The 12,916-nt window shown below is 49.9% G+C and overlaps 1 protein-coding gene across 1 annotated transcript in view; it reads left to right on the top strand.

Moving 5' to 3' along the window:
• FLT1 (fms related receptor tyrosine kinase 1) overlaps positions 1 to 12,916 on the top strand; it is a 177,251-nt gene that overhangs the window by 159,462 nt on the left and 4,873 nt on the right. Inside the window, exons 28-32 of the mRNA XM_047073320.1 lie at positions 320 to 419; positions 5,769 to 5,874; positions 6,138 to 6,280; positions 8,736 to 8,820; positions 11,005 to 11,099. Of these exons, the coding sequence (XP_046929276.1) occupies positions 320 to 419; positions 5,769 to 5,874; positions 6,138 to 6,280; positions 8,736 to 8,820; positions 11,005 to 11,099 (529 nt within the window). The remainder of the gene's footprint in view (positions 1 to 319; positions 420 to 5,768; positions 5,875 to 6,137; positions 6,281 to 8,735; positions 8,821 to 11,004; positions 11,100 to 12,916) is intronic.

The following is a 12,916-nucleotide window of genomic DNA, read 5'->3' as shown; positions in this document are numbered from 1 at the left end:
GAATCTCATTAACCCAAGGTATGATTCTCTAATGACGGGATTTCTTTAGAGTTCCGTATGGGGCGCGGGGAGCCCCCACCCCGCAGACTGGAGTAGCCACGGGACTGGCCTGTGGGCGTCGGACCCCCAGGGCCGTGGCCTCCCAAGGGTTTGCTGGGCTTCTCTGTGGGTGGTGTGGATGTGGGCAGCCATTCCAGTCCCTGGGGATTTATGACCGAACCATCGCTTTAAGGGGAGGAAAACACCAGTTGCTCCCCTGTGGCCTTTCGTGCCCGGAAGCCACGACGAGCCCTGTGCTTTCTCACGCTGTGTCCTACAGGTGGGTCCCCGTACCCGGGCGTACAAATGGACGAGGACTTCTGCAGCCGTCTGAAGGAAGGCATAAGGATGAGGGCCCCCGAATACGCGACTCCTGAAATGTGAGCCCCCGGCCGCCTCCCTTCCCCTTCGGGCCCACACCCTTCCTGCCGGCACACCCCAGAAAGGAGATGCGGTGCTGACCTTTGGGCTCCCAGCCCCGCTCAGCCACGGGGATGAAGGCCTAAAGGTGGCTACGGTCCTCCGTTCGCTAGAGACCCATGAGGGGGGGTTTCACTTGGAATTCAGGGGAAGAGGGGTAGGAGAGGCAAAGGGGACTCTCCTGAACGAGGTAGCAATCCCCATGGACGTGAAGGCTTCTCTGGACTCGTTTTAGGAGTGGGCAGCTGTGTGGAGCTTCTCGAGGGGGCTTCCCGCTTACCATCCTAGGACTCCAGGCCCCCCGGGAAGGCTGTCTCCACTGTGCCAATGTTCGCCGGCCTCCCCGGGACGCTCTCTTTTCCTGAAGCTTTGTGGACCTTTCGCACATGAAGGCCTGAGCGGGAATGTGATGACAGTTGCAGTTTTCTTGAGCTGCTGACAAGGGCCTGGGCCTCCCCAAGGCGGCACCACCTTTCCTGAACTGGCAGGCGGCCCTCTCGGTCCCACCCACACCATGGGGTCTTGTCAGAAGCCCCGGGATGGCCTTTGGGGAGAAGTCCGAGGGAACGAAGGAAGTGTGGGCTTGGCCGAAGTGCAAGGCAGCCGTCTCTTTCCTTCAGCCTCTGGAGACAAGGCTAGGTCAGACGCAGGACGAGGACGGGGGCCTCGGGCCCATAAAGGCGGCGTCGGGGAGTAGCGTGAGTGCAGAAAGGAGCCGGGGGGACCTGTTCTGGTCAGCCCTGCACCGTGTCTGCTGGGTGACGGGCAGAGAGCTTGAGGCAGGGCTCCGTTCTGAGAGCTGGGACCGGAGCTAGGTCAGCCCCGAGGACGACATTCGGGCTGCGGGGGGGGGGGGGGGGGTTGAAGGTGTCGAAGACTTTTGAATCGCTTGCTTCCTTTTGCTTGGTGGAGAGGGGGCAACCGCCAGATCCGGTGTAAAATGAGAGGACTCTGCACTTGACGGTGTTCTAAGCGTCCCTCTCCCCACCGTCCCCCGCCCCGGCCCACAGTTTCATCTGAAATCCCCAGAAACCTTGAGGGGCAGACAGGCAGATGTTATCCTCTGAATTTGATGAGTAATGAAGCTAATCCTCTCAGAAGTGATTTGTCCTCTGTCAACCAGGTAGCAGAGGAGACGTTTAGAAGCCAGTCTTTTGAACTGATTTCCCCGGCTCACGGGACTGTTAAATTAGAAAGATACCCCACATGCCTTAGAAAAGAGGTTTCTCTAATATGTCCACTCATGCTTTGAATATTTCCACTTTTCATATGATCTCATAATCACAAGACTGGTTCTCCATTACTAACCATAATCATAATTGCAGCCAGTATTAGGTAACGTCTAATATTTATTAACTAAGTAGTTATTTAGTGCTCAAGTGCCAGGCCCTGTTTTAAGTGTCTTTTAACATATATTAACTTACCTGATGCTTGTGACAACCCTCAACGTAGGCACTATTATCTCCAATTTACAGATAAGAAAATGAAGGCACGGAACATCTAAATGGTTAGCCACACTGCCAAGGAGGCAGTCTGAGCCCAGAGCCACACACCTGCAGGGTCTAATATCTGTCCAGATTCTGGTCCAAAGTGACCCTAGAGGGACAAAGTCCTATCAGCTTTGGACTGAAAACCCCCTTGGACTTGATCAAAGCTTCAAGTCTTGACAGGAGTCCCTCCCGGGTGGCACTTATAGCCCACGCGGCCTGTAGAGAAAAGGACGGCTCTCCGATGCCGGGGCGTTTTAGAAACTCTGAAAGGCAGCAGCTTTGTGAAATGTTTGCTGGGCAGGCTAGACTTCCAGCCTCCAGCCACTCTCCAGCATTTGAGAGCTGATGTAATTTCCTTCTTGTGGGAGGCCCGGGTGGGGGACAGAGTGCAGCCCTCGGAACAGGCTTCTGTGACCTGAACTTGGCCTCAAGTGGCGTGCACTTGGGAGCTTGGGTGAGAGCTTGAGAAGGAAGCCCTTCCCCCAGCTGGTTTCAAGAAGGGCTCTTGGGTTCGGTGCAACTGGTGTCTCTTTATTAAACCTGTTTACTTAGTGATGGAAACCGTTCGACGCGGAGTGGCTGGTCCCTCGCCCAGGGCCTGTTGAATCAGATGTCTTTCAATAAGGAAATAAGCAAGGAATGTTTCCAATTTTTTTTTTTTTTTTGAATTTTCCTTTGGTGTTTGCTGAGATGATTTGCGTTGGATTTTAGGCAAGAGGAGCAGAAACAAGAAATCAGAAACCAAGAATCAGAATAAAACAGCAAGTAGTTTGTAGGTGGTCCCTTTTGCTAGTTTCGGCGGAGAGGACCCGGGGAGAGTCCTCGCGGCAGCTCGCTCAGCGGTGAAAGGATGCTTTGCGGTGGGGGTGGGGGCTGGGGGGGCCCTGCATGACTGCACGCCCTCTACTCTCAGGAACCACCCCTTCCCCCCTCCTATTGCAAAGCCTTTCTTGCTTTGCCTACCTTTTATAGACGATCTGTGTATGTATTCGACATCCTTCCAACAGCCTCCGAGATTGTGGATTGCTAGAAATTGCTTTGGATAATCAGGCTCCAGTGTGGGAAGGTGGGAGCAGGCCAGGGTTCGTCACAGCCAATGCAGGTAAACGTTTGTGCACCCGTCTCAGTAAATTAGTGGAATGTGTCGACTTAAAGGGAGATCGTACAAGACGGTGCAGGCTGTCTTAGGCTACTTCAGACCTTTGGCCACTAGCAGGCTGACCTGGGTTGCCGGAAAGGAGCAAGTGCCTTTGAGTCCTCACTCTGAGGCTGCCGGTCCGGGATAGTTAGGGACGCTGGGCACTGCGGCCCTCTCCTAGGTCTCCCAGAGAGAAGGGACAGTGGCCCAGAGTTAGAGAGCCTGTGTTCCCGTCCTCACTCCCAGTCTCTTACGTGTCTGCAAGGTGAGCCTCAGGAGGTCGACATTGGCCTTCACAGCTCTTGGGACCAGTTGACCCCCCACCGCACCCCCTAGGACTTAGGTAGAATAGATACAGTGGATGACATACATGGGTGGGAGAGAGCCAGAATCATCTTCTGAGTACAGTCTTGACCCATCAGTTTGGACAAAGGCAGGAGAATTTGCAATTCAGACAAGACATCTTTGTGAGGGTCTTTGTCCCTTAATCAAAGGGTCTTTGAGGGTCTTTGTCCCTTAATCAAAGACCTAGGAGATCTACTTGCTGGGTACGGAGAAAGTAACCTCAGCTCCACCATCCAAGTATTAGCACAGCTTGCTTTTGAAGCCCAGTATCCACAGAGGGTGTCTGATGACCACATGGGGTCACTACTCCCCTGGGCACCTAAAGAGCCACACGCACCCGGACCGCAGTGTCTCGCCTCTCAGAATTGTTTTCGCTGACGGGGATTCTTGCCGTTAAGGCTTTGGCCAACATCGAAAGACAAGGGTACAAGACGGTCCCGTGGAGTCATTATTTCCTAGATGGAAACCCTGCCATTGATTGAGAGGTGTCTGGGACGGCTTCCTTTCGGATTTCGGTTCTAGGAAGAGCCGTGCTTCTTCCAAGTAACTGGTGTGTTTTTAACTTTTGGCTTGCGTGCATCACGTCCTCGATTATTCCTTCTTTTCACCAGCTGCCTGGAAGCTTGGAGCGCTGCCTCTCTCCAGCTACTCAGAGGCAGGACATAAATTCTGTGGTATCAGCATTGCCTGTAGTTTTTTGCCTTTTGTCTGATCTTCCCGTCCTCCTGATCGCGTTCTTTTCTCTTTCCGTGACCTGCCTATACTCCTACTGTGTTGGCCACCTCACGTATACTTTGAAACCAAAGAAGGATATCCCAGCTGGGAGAGGCTGGTGCAGACTGAAAGCGCATGTCTAAGAGGCGGCAGCGTGGGGGGTTCTCAGGCTTTTCCCAGGAACCCCCAGGTCCCAGCAGTACGAGGAGTATCTGCAAGATGACTAAGAATTCGTGGAAGGAAGCCTTGCTGTCTCGGGTGACTTCCTTATCAGTACTGGAGCGCTTATATGCCAGGCTCTGAGCTAGGTGACGGGGGTTGAGATGTGGTCCCTGCCCACATAGCTCCAACAGCCGGGTTCTGGTCCAGTTCCAAATTCTGAGCACATTCAGCTTTTGATCCAACTTGGTCAGAGCCCTCTCTGGCCCAGATGATCTTTCGAGAGAAGAGATGATTGACAGCCAACTTCCCTTGAGGAGAGCAGAGCACCCAAGGAGCGTAAAGGTGTAAGCCAGTCTGTGCAGGGTGCTCTGGCGTGTGTTTTCCAGGGACGGGGGCAGGCAGGGACCTGTATCCTCTCGACGCGGCCCAGAGAAGGGCCCAGTTACTTTTACATCTCAAAGGTCAGAGGAGAAGAATCATAGAGGAACCCTGTTGACATTTAAACCCCAGGACACGATTTGGTTTCTGTAATATTAAGACAGACGTTTCCCGACCTGTACCCAGTGCCCTGAGAAGCGTGCGAGGCCAGTTTGTAATGGCTGCTTTGAAATGCTGGGGTTGGCGGGGGGGGGGGGGGGGGGGGGAGGGATCCTCCACATGGAAGCAACCTGCTTGCAGCCCAAGGGACTTCTCATACTTGACACAGACTGTCACCCTTTGGAGGTGGCATGAGTCTTGTATGCAGCGCCTTCTCAACCAGTCTCCGCTGCTGAGCTCAGTAATGGAACTGGGGGGCCCTAGACCTACTGCATCCTTATTAAGCAGCCCAAGCCAGGGGCGCCTGGGTGGCTCAGTTGGTTAGTAAGCCTCTGACTTCAGTCTAGGTCATGATCTCACCGTTCCTGAGTTCAAACCCTACATCAGGCTCTGTGCTGATGGCTCAGAGCCTGGAGCCTGCTTCCGATTCTGTCTCCCTCTCTCTCTGCTCCTCCCTTGCTCACACACACACTCTCTCTCTCTCTCTCTTTAAACATTAAAAAAAATTTTTTTTAAGAAGGTCAAGCCAATTTCTTAAGAAATATAATATATACATTTTCTTTCCAATACCTCTGCTCTATTCAAGAAGAGCTTATGTCTTCCCCTCTGCAGAGACCTCAAGCCCTCCAAAAAACTTGGGTGGTGACGGGATCTGGAGGGCGGGGTTTGTTAGTCTGCCTTTCTAGACACGTTTCCCACCACCGGTTGGACCCCGGCCCAAACAGCCTGGGCGGGGGGGGGGGGGGGGGGGGAGGGGGAGGGGTGCTGCAGGCCCAAGTCCAAGAGTGAGGGCAAGGATCATTAAGCCACAAGAAGCAGAACCGTTATCTGTAGGACGACACCCATCACGTCGCTGATGTGTGGGGCAGTCTACACCATCACCACTGCTCTCCAGCTATTTCTACCGTGCTTTCCCTCAACAGCTATCAGATCATGTTGGACTGCTGGCACAAAGACCCAAAAGAAAGGCCAAGATTCGCAGAACTTGTGGAAAAACTAGGCGATTTGCTCCAGGCAAATGTACAACAGGTAAAGCTAACCTAATCTAGAATATCAGAAGATATTCTGATACGCCTTTGAATGTAAGTCAAGGGGGGAGGTATTTTATTTGTTGTCTTAAGAGCTGTCAATAGCTGAGATCAGAAGCTAAAAAAAAATGTGTGTGCACGCAGAATTATCTTCCCCAAACGCAAGAAAGATTGTGGACATGACATAGTGGAAGCCGATAGGTTTCACAGAAATAGGCTGAAATAGAAATCTGTACAATTAAAGCTCTGTCTTTGGTATTTTAGGATGGTAAGGACTATATCCCGCTAAATGCCATACTGACAGGAAATAGCGGGTTTTCATACTCGTCTCGTGCCTTCTCTGATGACTTCTTCAAGGAAGATATTTCAGCTCCACAGTTTAATTCAGGAAGTTCTGATAATGTCAGGTAAGATTTCTTTCCTTCCTCAGCTTTACATTATAAAATTTTCAAACAGAAAAAAAAGCTCACCTCCCAAATTCAAACACAGTTAACATTTTGCCCTATTTTGTCTCTACGCATATACTCTGCATGTATGTGGTTCTTTTTGCCCAACTGTTTGAAAGAGAGCTTCGGGCGTTATAACGTTCTACCCTAAATCTCGTAAGATCTTTCTCCTGTGTTACCACATCAAAATTATCACACACAGAAAAAAATTGGTAGTTTTGTTTTTCAATGTTTATTTATTTTTGAGAGAGAGAGAGAGAGAGAGTATGAGCAGGGGAGGGGCAGAGAGAGAGGGAGACACAGAATCAGAAGCAGGCTCCAGGCTCCGAGCTGTCAGCACAGAGCCCAAAGTAGGTCTCAAACCCATGAACCATGAGATCATGACCTGAGCCGAAGTCAGACACTTAACCAATTGAGCTATCCAGGCGTCCCTTGATAGTTTCTTAATATTATTAAATATTCAGGTTTCCGTAAGTTTCCCAAATGTCTTTTATACCTTAAGAAAAAAACAAATCAGGATCCAATCAAGAAGAGCACATTGCATTTTCTTTACTCTTATTAAAAAAAATTTTTTTATGTTTATTTATTTTTGAGAGAGAGAGAGACAGAGTGTGAGCAGGCGAGGGGCAGAGAGAAAGGGAGACACCGACTCTGAAGCAGGCTCCAGGCTCTGAGCGGTCAGCACAGAGCCTGACACGGGGCTCGAACCCACGAACTGTGGGATCATGACCTGAGCTGAAGTCGGACACTTAACCGACTGAGCCACCCAGGTGCCCCTCTTGACTCTTATTTAGAATAATCTTACATCTTTTTTCCCCCCCAAAGACTTTTTTTTTTTTTTCATGAGACCTTAGATAAAATAATTTGTTTTTCTTATTGGATACACTAACATACCATTCATTACTGTAGAGGAAAATTGGAGAAGGGACAAGGGAAAATGTATGGATTCAGTGTCTCCACTGGGTGCTGGGCGGGGGTCAGCTCTTCAGTACTAACGATTATACGTGTGTCAACACGTCATTACCAGTGGCTCTGTGTGTATCCCACATCAATGCCAACAGTCATATATGAATCAAACATCGCTACTAATGGTTACGTGTGTATCATACACATTCAGCACTGATGCTGTGCGTGGTCTGGCACTGTGCTGGGCTCTTTGTACAAAGCATCAATTCCTTTAATGCTCAAAACAATACTATACGGTAGATATTATTATTGTTACACAAATGGGGCCCTTAAGGCTCCATGGAAGATAGCGTGCCAAAACTGTGTGCCTAGAAAGTGGCAGAATAGAGTCTGTGACCCAGGTATTTTAACACTGCGTCCTTGTTTCCATGCAGTTAGGACTATGTTTAGGATGTTTAAGACTATCCTATGGGCCTTCTAGTGTCTTCATCTGCAGTAGGCACAACCCCAGAGCTTTGACCTCAGTTCAGCCACACCGGGCAGGTGACCAGGGGAGGCATAGCTAAGGGTTGGGCCAGTCTGAAAAGACTGACAGCCATCTGTGACAGGCCGAGAAGTCCAGTGGCCAGCCCCGATTTGTGGTAATGGGTTACATGTCGGTGGCACTGCTCCCTCTCCGTGACCAGCCCAACAGGCTGCAACAAATGAATCACCCATTTCTTTTTAAAGACAAGAAAACTAGGTCAGACCGAACACATTCGCAGTAGCTGATTGTGTCAGAGATGAAGGAGGGAAGCTGTCAAAGTTGTTTGAGCCCTTTCAGGGGGTTGCTCAGCCTTCGACCAATGAAGCGCTCATCTAGAAATCGGGCCTTGCAGATGGTGACAGGGTTTCAGACTGAGAAACTCCGTCAGTAGGTGAACTTGCCCGAGGAAGAGCCAGATGGTGGAGATCTCTGCCAGCCTTCCTAGTGGGTCATCAACAAAAGGTCAGGAGGTAGTTATAGGGAAAACACACAGTTACAACCCATTTTTCCCAGTCTGTAATCCCAGAACAGAATATACAAGACTAGCCATTAAATCAGCTGTGTGGCCTGGAGAGGTCATTTCACTGGTCTCCTCACATCCTTGGAGAAGTAGGCAGCCACACGATATCAAGTCACCCCCCTCCGCTGGGCATCATTTCTCTCCTCTGTAAGATACGGCGTTTAGACCACGAGATGACTCGGGTTCCTTCTGGGCCTGACATTTCCCCAGTTCCACAAGGGACTACAGGCCTAACCACTACTGAGTCTCTCCAGGTCCCTATGGGATTTTGCTCAAAACTGTGCAGTGTGGATTGACAGCCGTAGGGGGGAAGTGGCCACCACTGTCAGGATTCCCAGGAGAACACAGCAGGAAAGTTCCAGTACTCTGGTTCATCTCAGCTGGGAGACAGTGCCCATAGTCCCCCGACTAATAAAAACTAGATGCATTTTCCTACGTTGATTATCCTTCTGCTTCTTCCTCAGATATGTAAATGCTTTCAATTTCTTGAGCTTGGAGAGAATCAAAACCTTTGAAGAACTTTCGCCAAATGCCACCTCGATCTTTGATGTAAGTGATGGGATTAGCCTACTTAGTGCACCATGGCAGGACCCTTTGCCAGACTCTTACCCAAACACAAGCTCCAGTAACCTGCTGGCTCCCAGTTCATAGGGGTCAGTAATGAGTGGCTCAGACAACAATTTCAGGGGACAAGACTTAGCCAAACGGAGCTGATGTGAAAACAGGTAATTCTGTAGTTTGACAGTGACCTAGAATTCACTACAGGGTCCAAGTCCTCACCTGGTCATAATTTAGTCCCTTGGGTCACAGTTCAGTCAATAACTTCATGGTGGGTTTCTAAGCTTCTTAGCTATCAATGATGGAACCCTGTTTTCAGATTAATGGAGGAATCCAAAGCTGTGAGTAGCTGGGTCTTCCTGATCTAACAGAAAGCTCTCTCATAAGAGTAGCCTACCTCGGCCTTACGTCCCTTCCCACTAGGGTTCTAGAGGCTGAATAGCCATGTTCCTCCCCAGCCACGATGGGAGAAGTGATCCAGAACAACCTGGCAAACCCAAGGCCCCACCCAGCTTGTACTTGGAAGCTCTGGGCCTTGAGGTTGAGTAAGGGGAGGTGAGGGAAAACCGGGCAAGAGTACCCTTTGCTTCAAGACCCTTACACTCAAAGTGATCTCCAGGCCAGGTAAGCACGGTTGCCACTAAACGGGCTAGGAATGCGGAGTCTCAGGACCCACCCACACTCCCGGAGTCAGACTTCGCACTGTCACAAAGTCCCCGGGGACAGATGTGAACAGTGAAGTTTGAGAAGCACGGGTGATGCCCACGTCCCATAAAGGGCCTGGGAAACCCGCCAGGGTGTGAAGGTGATGGCCACAAACCCAGTGGCCTGGAGATTAAAAAGCACCAAAAGCTTCTCAAAAGCACTAGATAAAGAGGAGAAAGTGATCAAAACATTTAAAAACATGACAAATAAGTCATACAAAAGTATTCCAGTCATACAAAAGTAGCTGGAAATGAAATTTTGTTTTTCTGCTTTGGTTTTAAGCGCTAGGAAACGACACTGAGCAAAACACGGAAGACTTCTCTCAACCTTAACCCTCCCCACCGGGATTCAGTGGGGACTGCAAGCTCCTTGGCTTGCTTAGGCTTGTCTACTGATGATCAAGGACACAAACACAACCCAAGGGAGACTCAAGGGTGGCAGGAACAAAGAGTCCACTCACTGGGAATGCTGTGTTAGCACAGTAAGGAACACCTGCCGAAAACCCGATGCTAAGGATGAACCAACGAGAAAATGGAATGTTGAAGGGTGCCTGGGGGCGCTCAGTTGGTTGAGCGCCGAACTTCGGCTCGGGTCATGATCTCACGGTTTGTGAGTTAGAGCCCCACGTCGGGCTCTCCGCTCTCAGCCTGTTTCGGATCCTCTGTCCCCTCTCTGGCTGTCCTTCCCCACCTTGTGCTCTCTCTCTCTCTCAAAAGCAAATAAAACATTAAAAAGGTCAATTAAAAAACATGGAATTGTGCTGGAAACCATGACAGCTGAGGGTCTGACAATTCCATAGGAGTCATAAGAAAAAAAACTGATTTTTAAACCATGTCTTCATAATTTCTTGGTTGTTGTTGTTTGTTTTTGTTTTGTTTTGTTTTTTTCTTGAGAGAGAGAGAGAGTGTGAGCAGGGGAGAGAGAGAAAGATCTCAAGCAGGCTCCAAGCTCAGTGCAAAGCCCAACATGGGGTGTGATCCCACAACCCTGGGATCATGACCTGAGCCCAAATCAAGAGTCAGATGCTTAACTGAGCCACCCAGACGCTCCAATTTCTCAGAATTTTTTGTGTGGTGCATCTTTTGTGTGGTCACCAGAGAACAGCATACCCATAGATGCCAGTCATCTGCCAAAATTCGTTTTAGTATATGTAGGCAATAATTTGTATAAAAGTTTACTATAAAAAATGCTCACCTGTTACTTGCAGTTTTCCCTTGTGTTTAAATGCATTTCCTTCCCCTTCGGGGAAGAAGGGCCTCCAAGTCACTGGGAATAATAGACATTGCTTGCGACAAAATGTAGATTTGCCCCCTATGGAGAAAATGCTTTGTCTTAATAGGCAGGTGAGGACAGAGCTTGGGGTGACTTTGAGTGCGCAGCCAAGTATTATCCCCCCCCCCCCCGACTCAGCGTGGCCCCCTCTGGGTGAGGCAAGAAGTGTAACCCTTTTTCCTCCCCCCTCCCCACCAGGATTACCAGATGGACAGTGGCTCTCTGCTGGCCTCCCCCTTGCTGAAGCGCTTCACCTGGGCTGAGAGCAAACCCAAGGCCTCACTGAAGATTGAGTAAGGAAATTGGGGGGGGGGGTCTTTTCTATGATCAATCGATGGAGGGGTGTGAAGGAAGATGCTGGGGAAAATGTAATGGGGACATTTGAGGGCTACTTGCCTCCCTGAACTACAGTGTCCAGGCATTGCAGAAAGGCACTATTTTCCCCCTCAGAAGGGCAAGAAGGAGGGTATAAAATCAGGGCCATGAGCACCAGAGCAGAGAAGGAAGCCTGGGATTTAAGAAGTGAAAACATGCAGAAAACTCCCAACAGAGACAGGCAGTCCAAACGCGTGAGGCACAGTGACTCAGTTGGAAGGAGCCTGACATGCCCACCTGTGAACAGTGCCCAAGTCAGGTGGAGACGTGCTCGTGGGGGCGGGGAGGGGAGCTAGCCTCCGATCACAGCCTCGGCTGGCAAAATCTGTACAGGAAGCGTCACGGCCCTGTTTTCCGGTAGTAAGACATGCCATCCCGAGACACCAACCCTTCCAAACGAAAGCTTGTTTCCTGTTGGATCCTGGCATTCCATCCCTACAGTGGCCGTCGGCAAGTACCGTCGGAATGACTTAGGCTCCGGCTTTTTATCCCACTGGCCCTGCTGTCACTTCAGCTTCTCTGTGCTCGTCTCTACCTGGGAAGAGCACCGGTCAGGCAAACTATCCATCAGGGATTCCTTCCTCCCCGCGTTCAAATGCCTGCCCTGTCTACCCCAAAGTCAAGAACCTGACCGTCTTTTCTTCAGGAGCCACACACAAAACAGCTACTCAACCCTGCCACTAGAGTATTAGAGCAGCCATCAACAACGTATAAACAAGGAGATGTGGCTGTGTTCCAATCACCTGTATTTACAAAAACAGGTAGCCGTGGCCAGTGAGCACAAGAAAAGATGCTTAAGGTCACGGGTCATCAGGAAAATGCAAATCAGCTTCACCCCCCACTAGGATGGCTAGAACCAAAAAGGTGGAGGTGATGAAAGTCTTGTGCATTGCTGGTGGGGATGTAAAACGGGCTGGCCACTTGGGGAAACGGTCTGGCCGTTCTTAATCAAAAAGGTTAATTAGAGTTACTCTGTGACTCAGCAGTTGCCCTCCTTAGGTACACACCCACCCAACAGAAGGAAAACTTAACGTTCACGCAAAAACTTGTACGCAAATGTTCGTAGCAGCATCGTTCATAATGACCCAAAGTAAAAGCAAGCCAAATGTCCTTCAGTTGCTGGATAAAATGCAGTAGACTCATACGATCGAGTATTATTTGCCAATAAAAAAGTACGAGGTACTGGTACATGCTACAACGTGGACAAACCTTGAAAACGTTGTTAAGTGAACGAAGCCAGTCACCGCCGACCACATGCGGTAGGCTTCCATTCACATGAAACGCCGGGCGCAGGCAGATCTGTGGAAAGAAAGTAGACCAGTGGTTGTCTAGGGCTGGGGGTGGGAAGTGTGGGAGAAGGGCAACTGGCTATACTAATGGGTATGGGTTTTGGAGGATGACAATGGCCTGAAATCAATTGTGTTGATGGTTGCACCATCTATGAATATACTAAAAACCATTCGGCTGGACCCTTTATTTTTTTTAATGTTTATTTTTGAGAGACAGAGACAGAGTGCAAGAGGGGAGGGGGAGAGAGAGGGAGACACAGAATCGGAAGCAGGCTCCAGGCTCTGAGCTGTCGGCACAGAGCCCGACACAGGGCTCGAACTCACGAACCATGAGATCTTGACCTGAGATGAAGTTAGACGCATAACCGACTGAGCAACCCAGGCGCCCCTCAGCTGGACACTTTAAACAGTGAACTGTATCTCAATAAAGCTGCTTAAAAACAAAA

This window comes from Lynx rufus, unplaced genomic scaffold, assembly GCF_022079265.1.
Source record: "Lynx rufus isolate CCGP_SWC_20201006 ecotype Redwood Valley unplaced genomic scaffold, mLynRuf1.p SCAF_1, whole genome shotgun sequence".
NCBI classification, from domain to species: domain Eukaryota; kingdom Metazoa; phylum Chordata; class Mammalia; order Carnivora; family Felidae; genus Lynx; species Lynx rufus.
The sequence above is the reverse complement of the archived record's forward strand: the minus strand, read 5'-3'. Positions and strand labels throughout refer to the sequence as shown.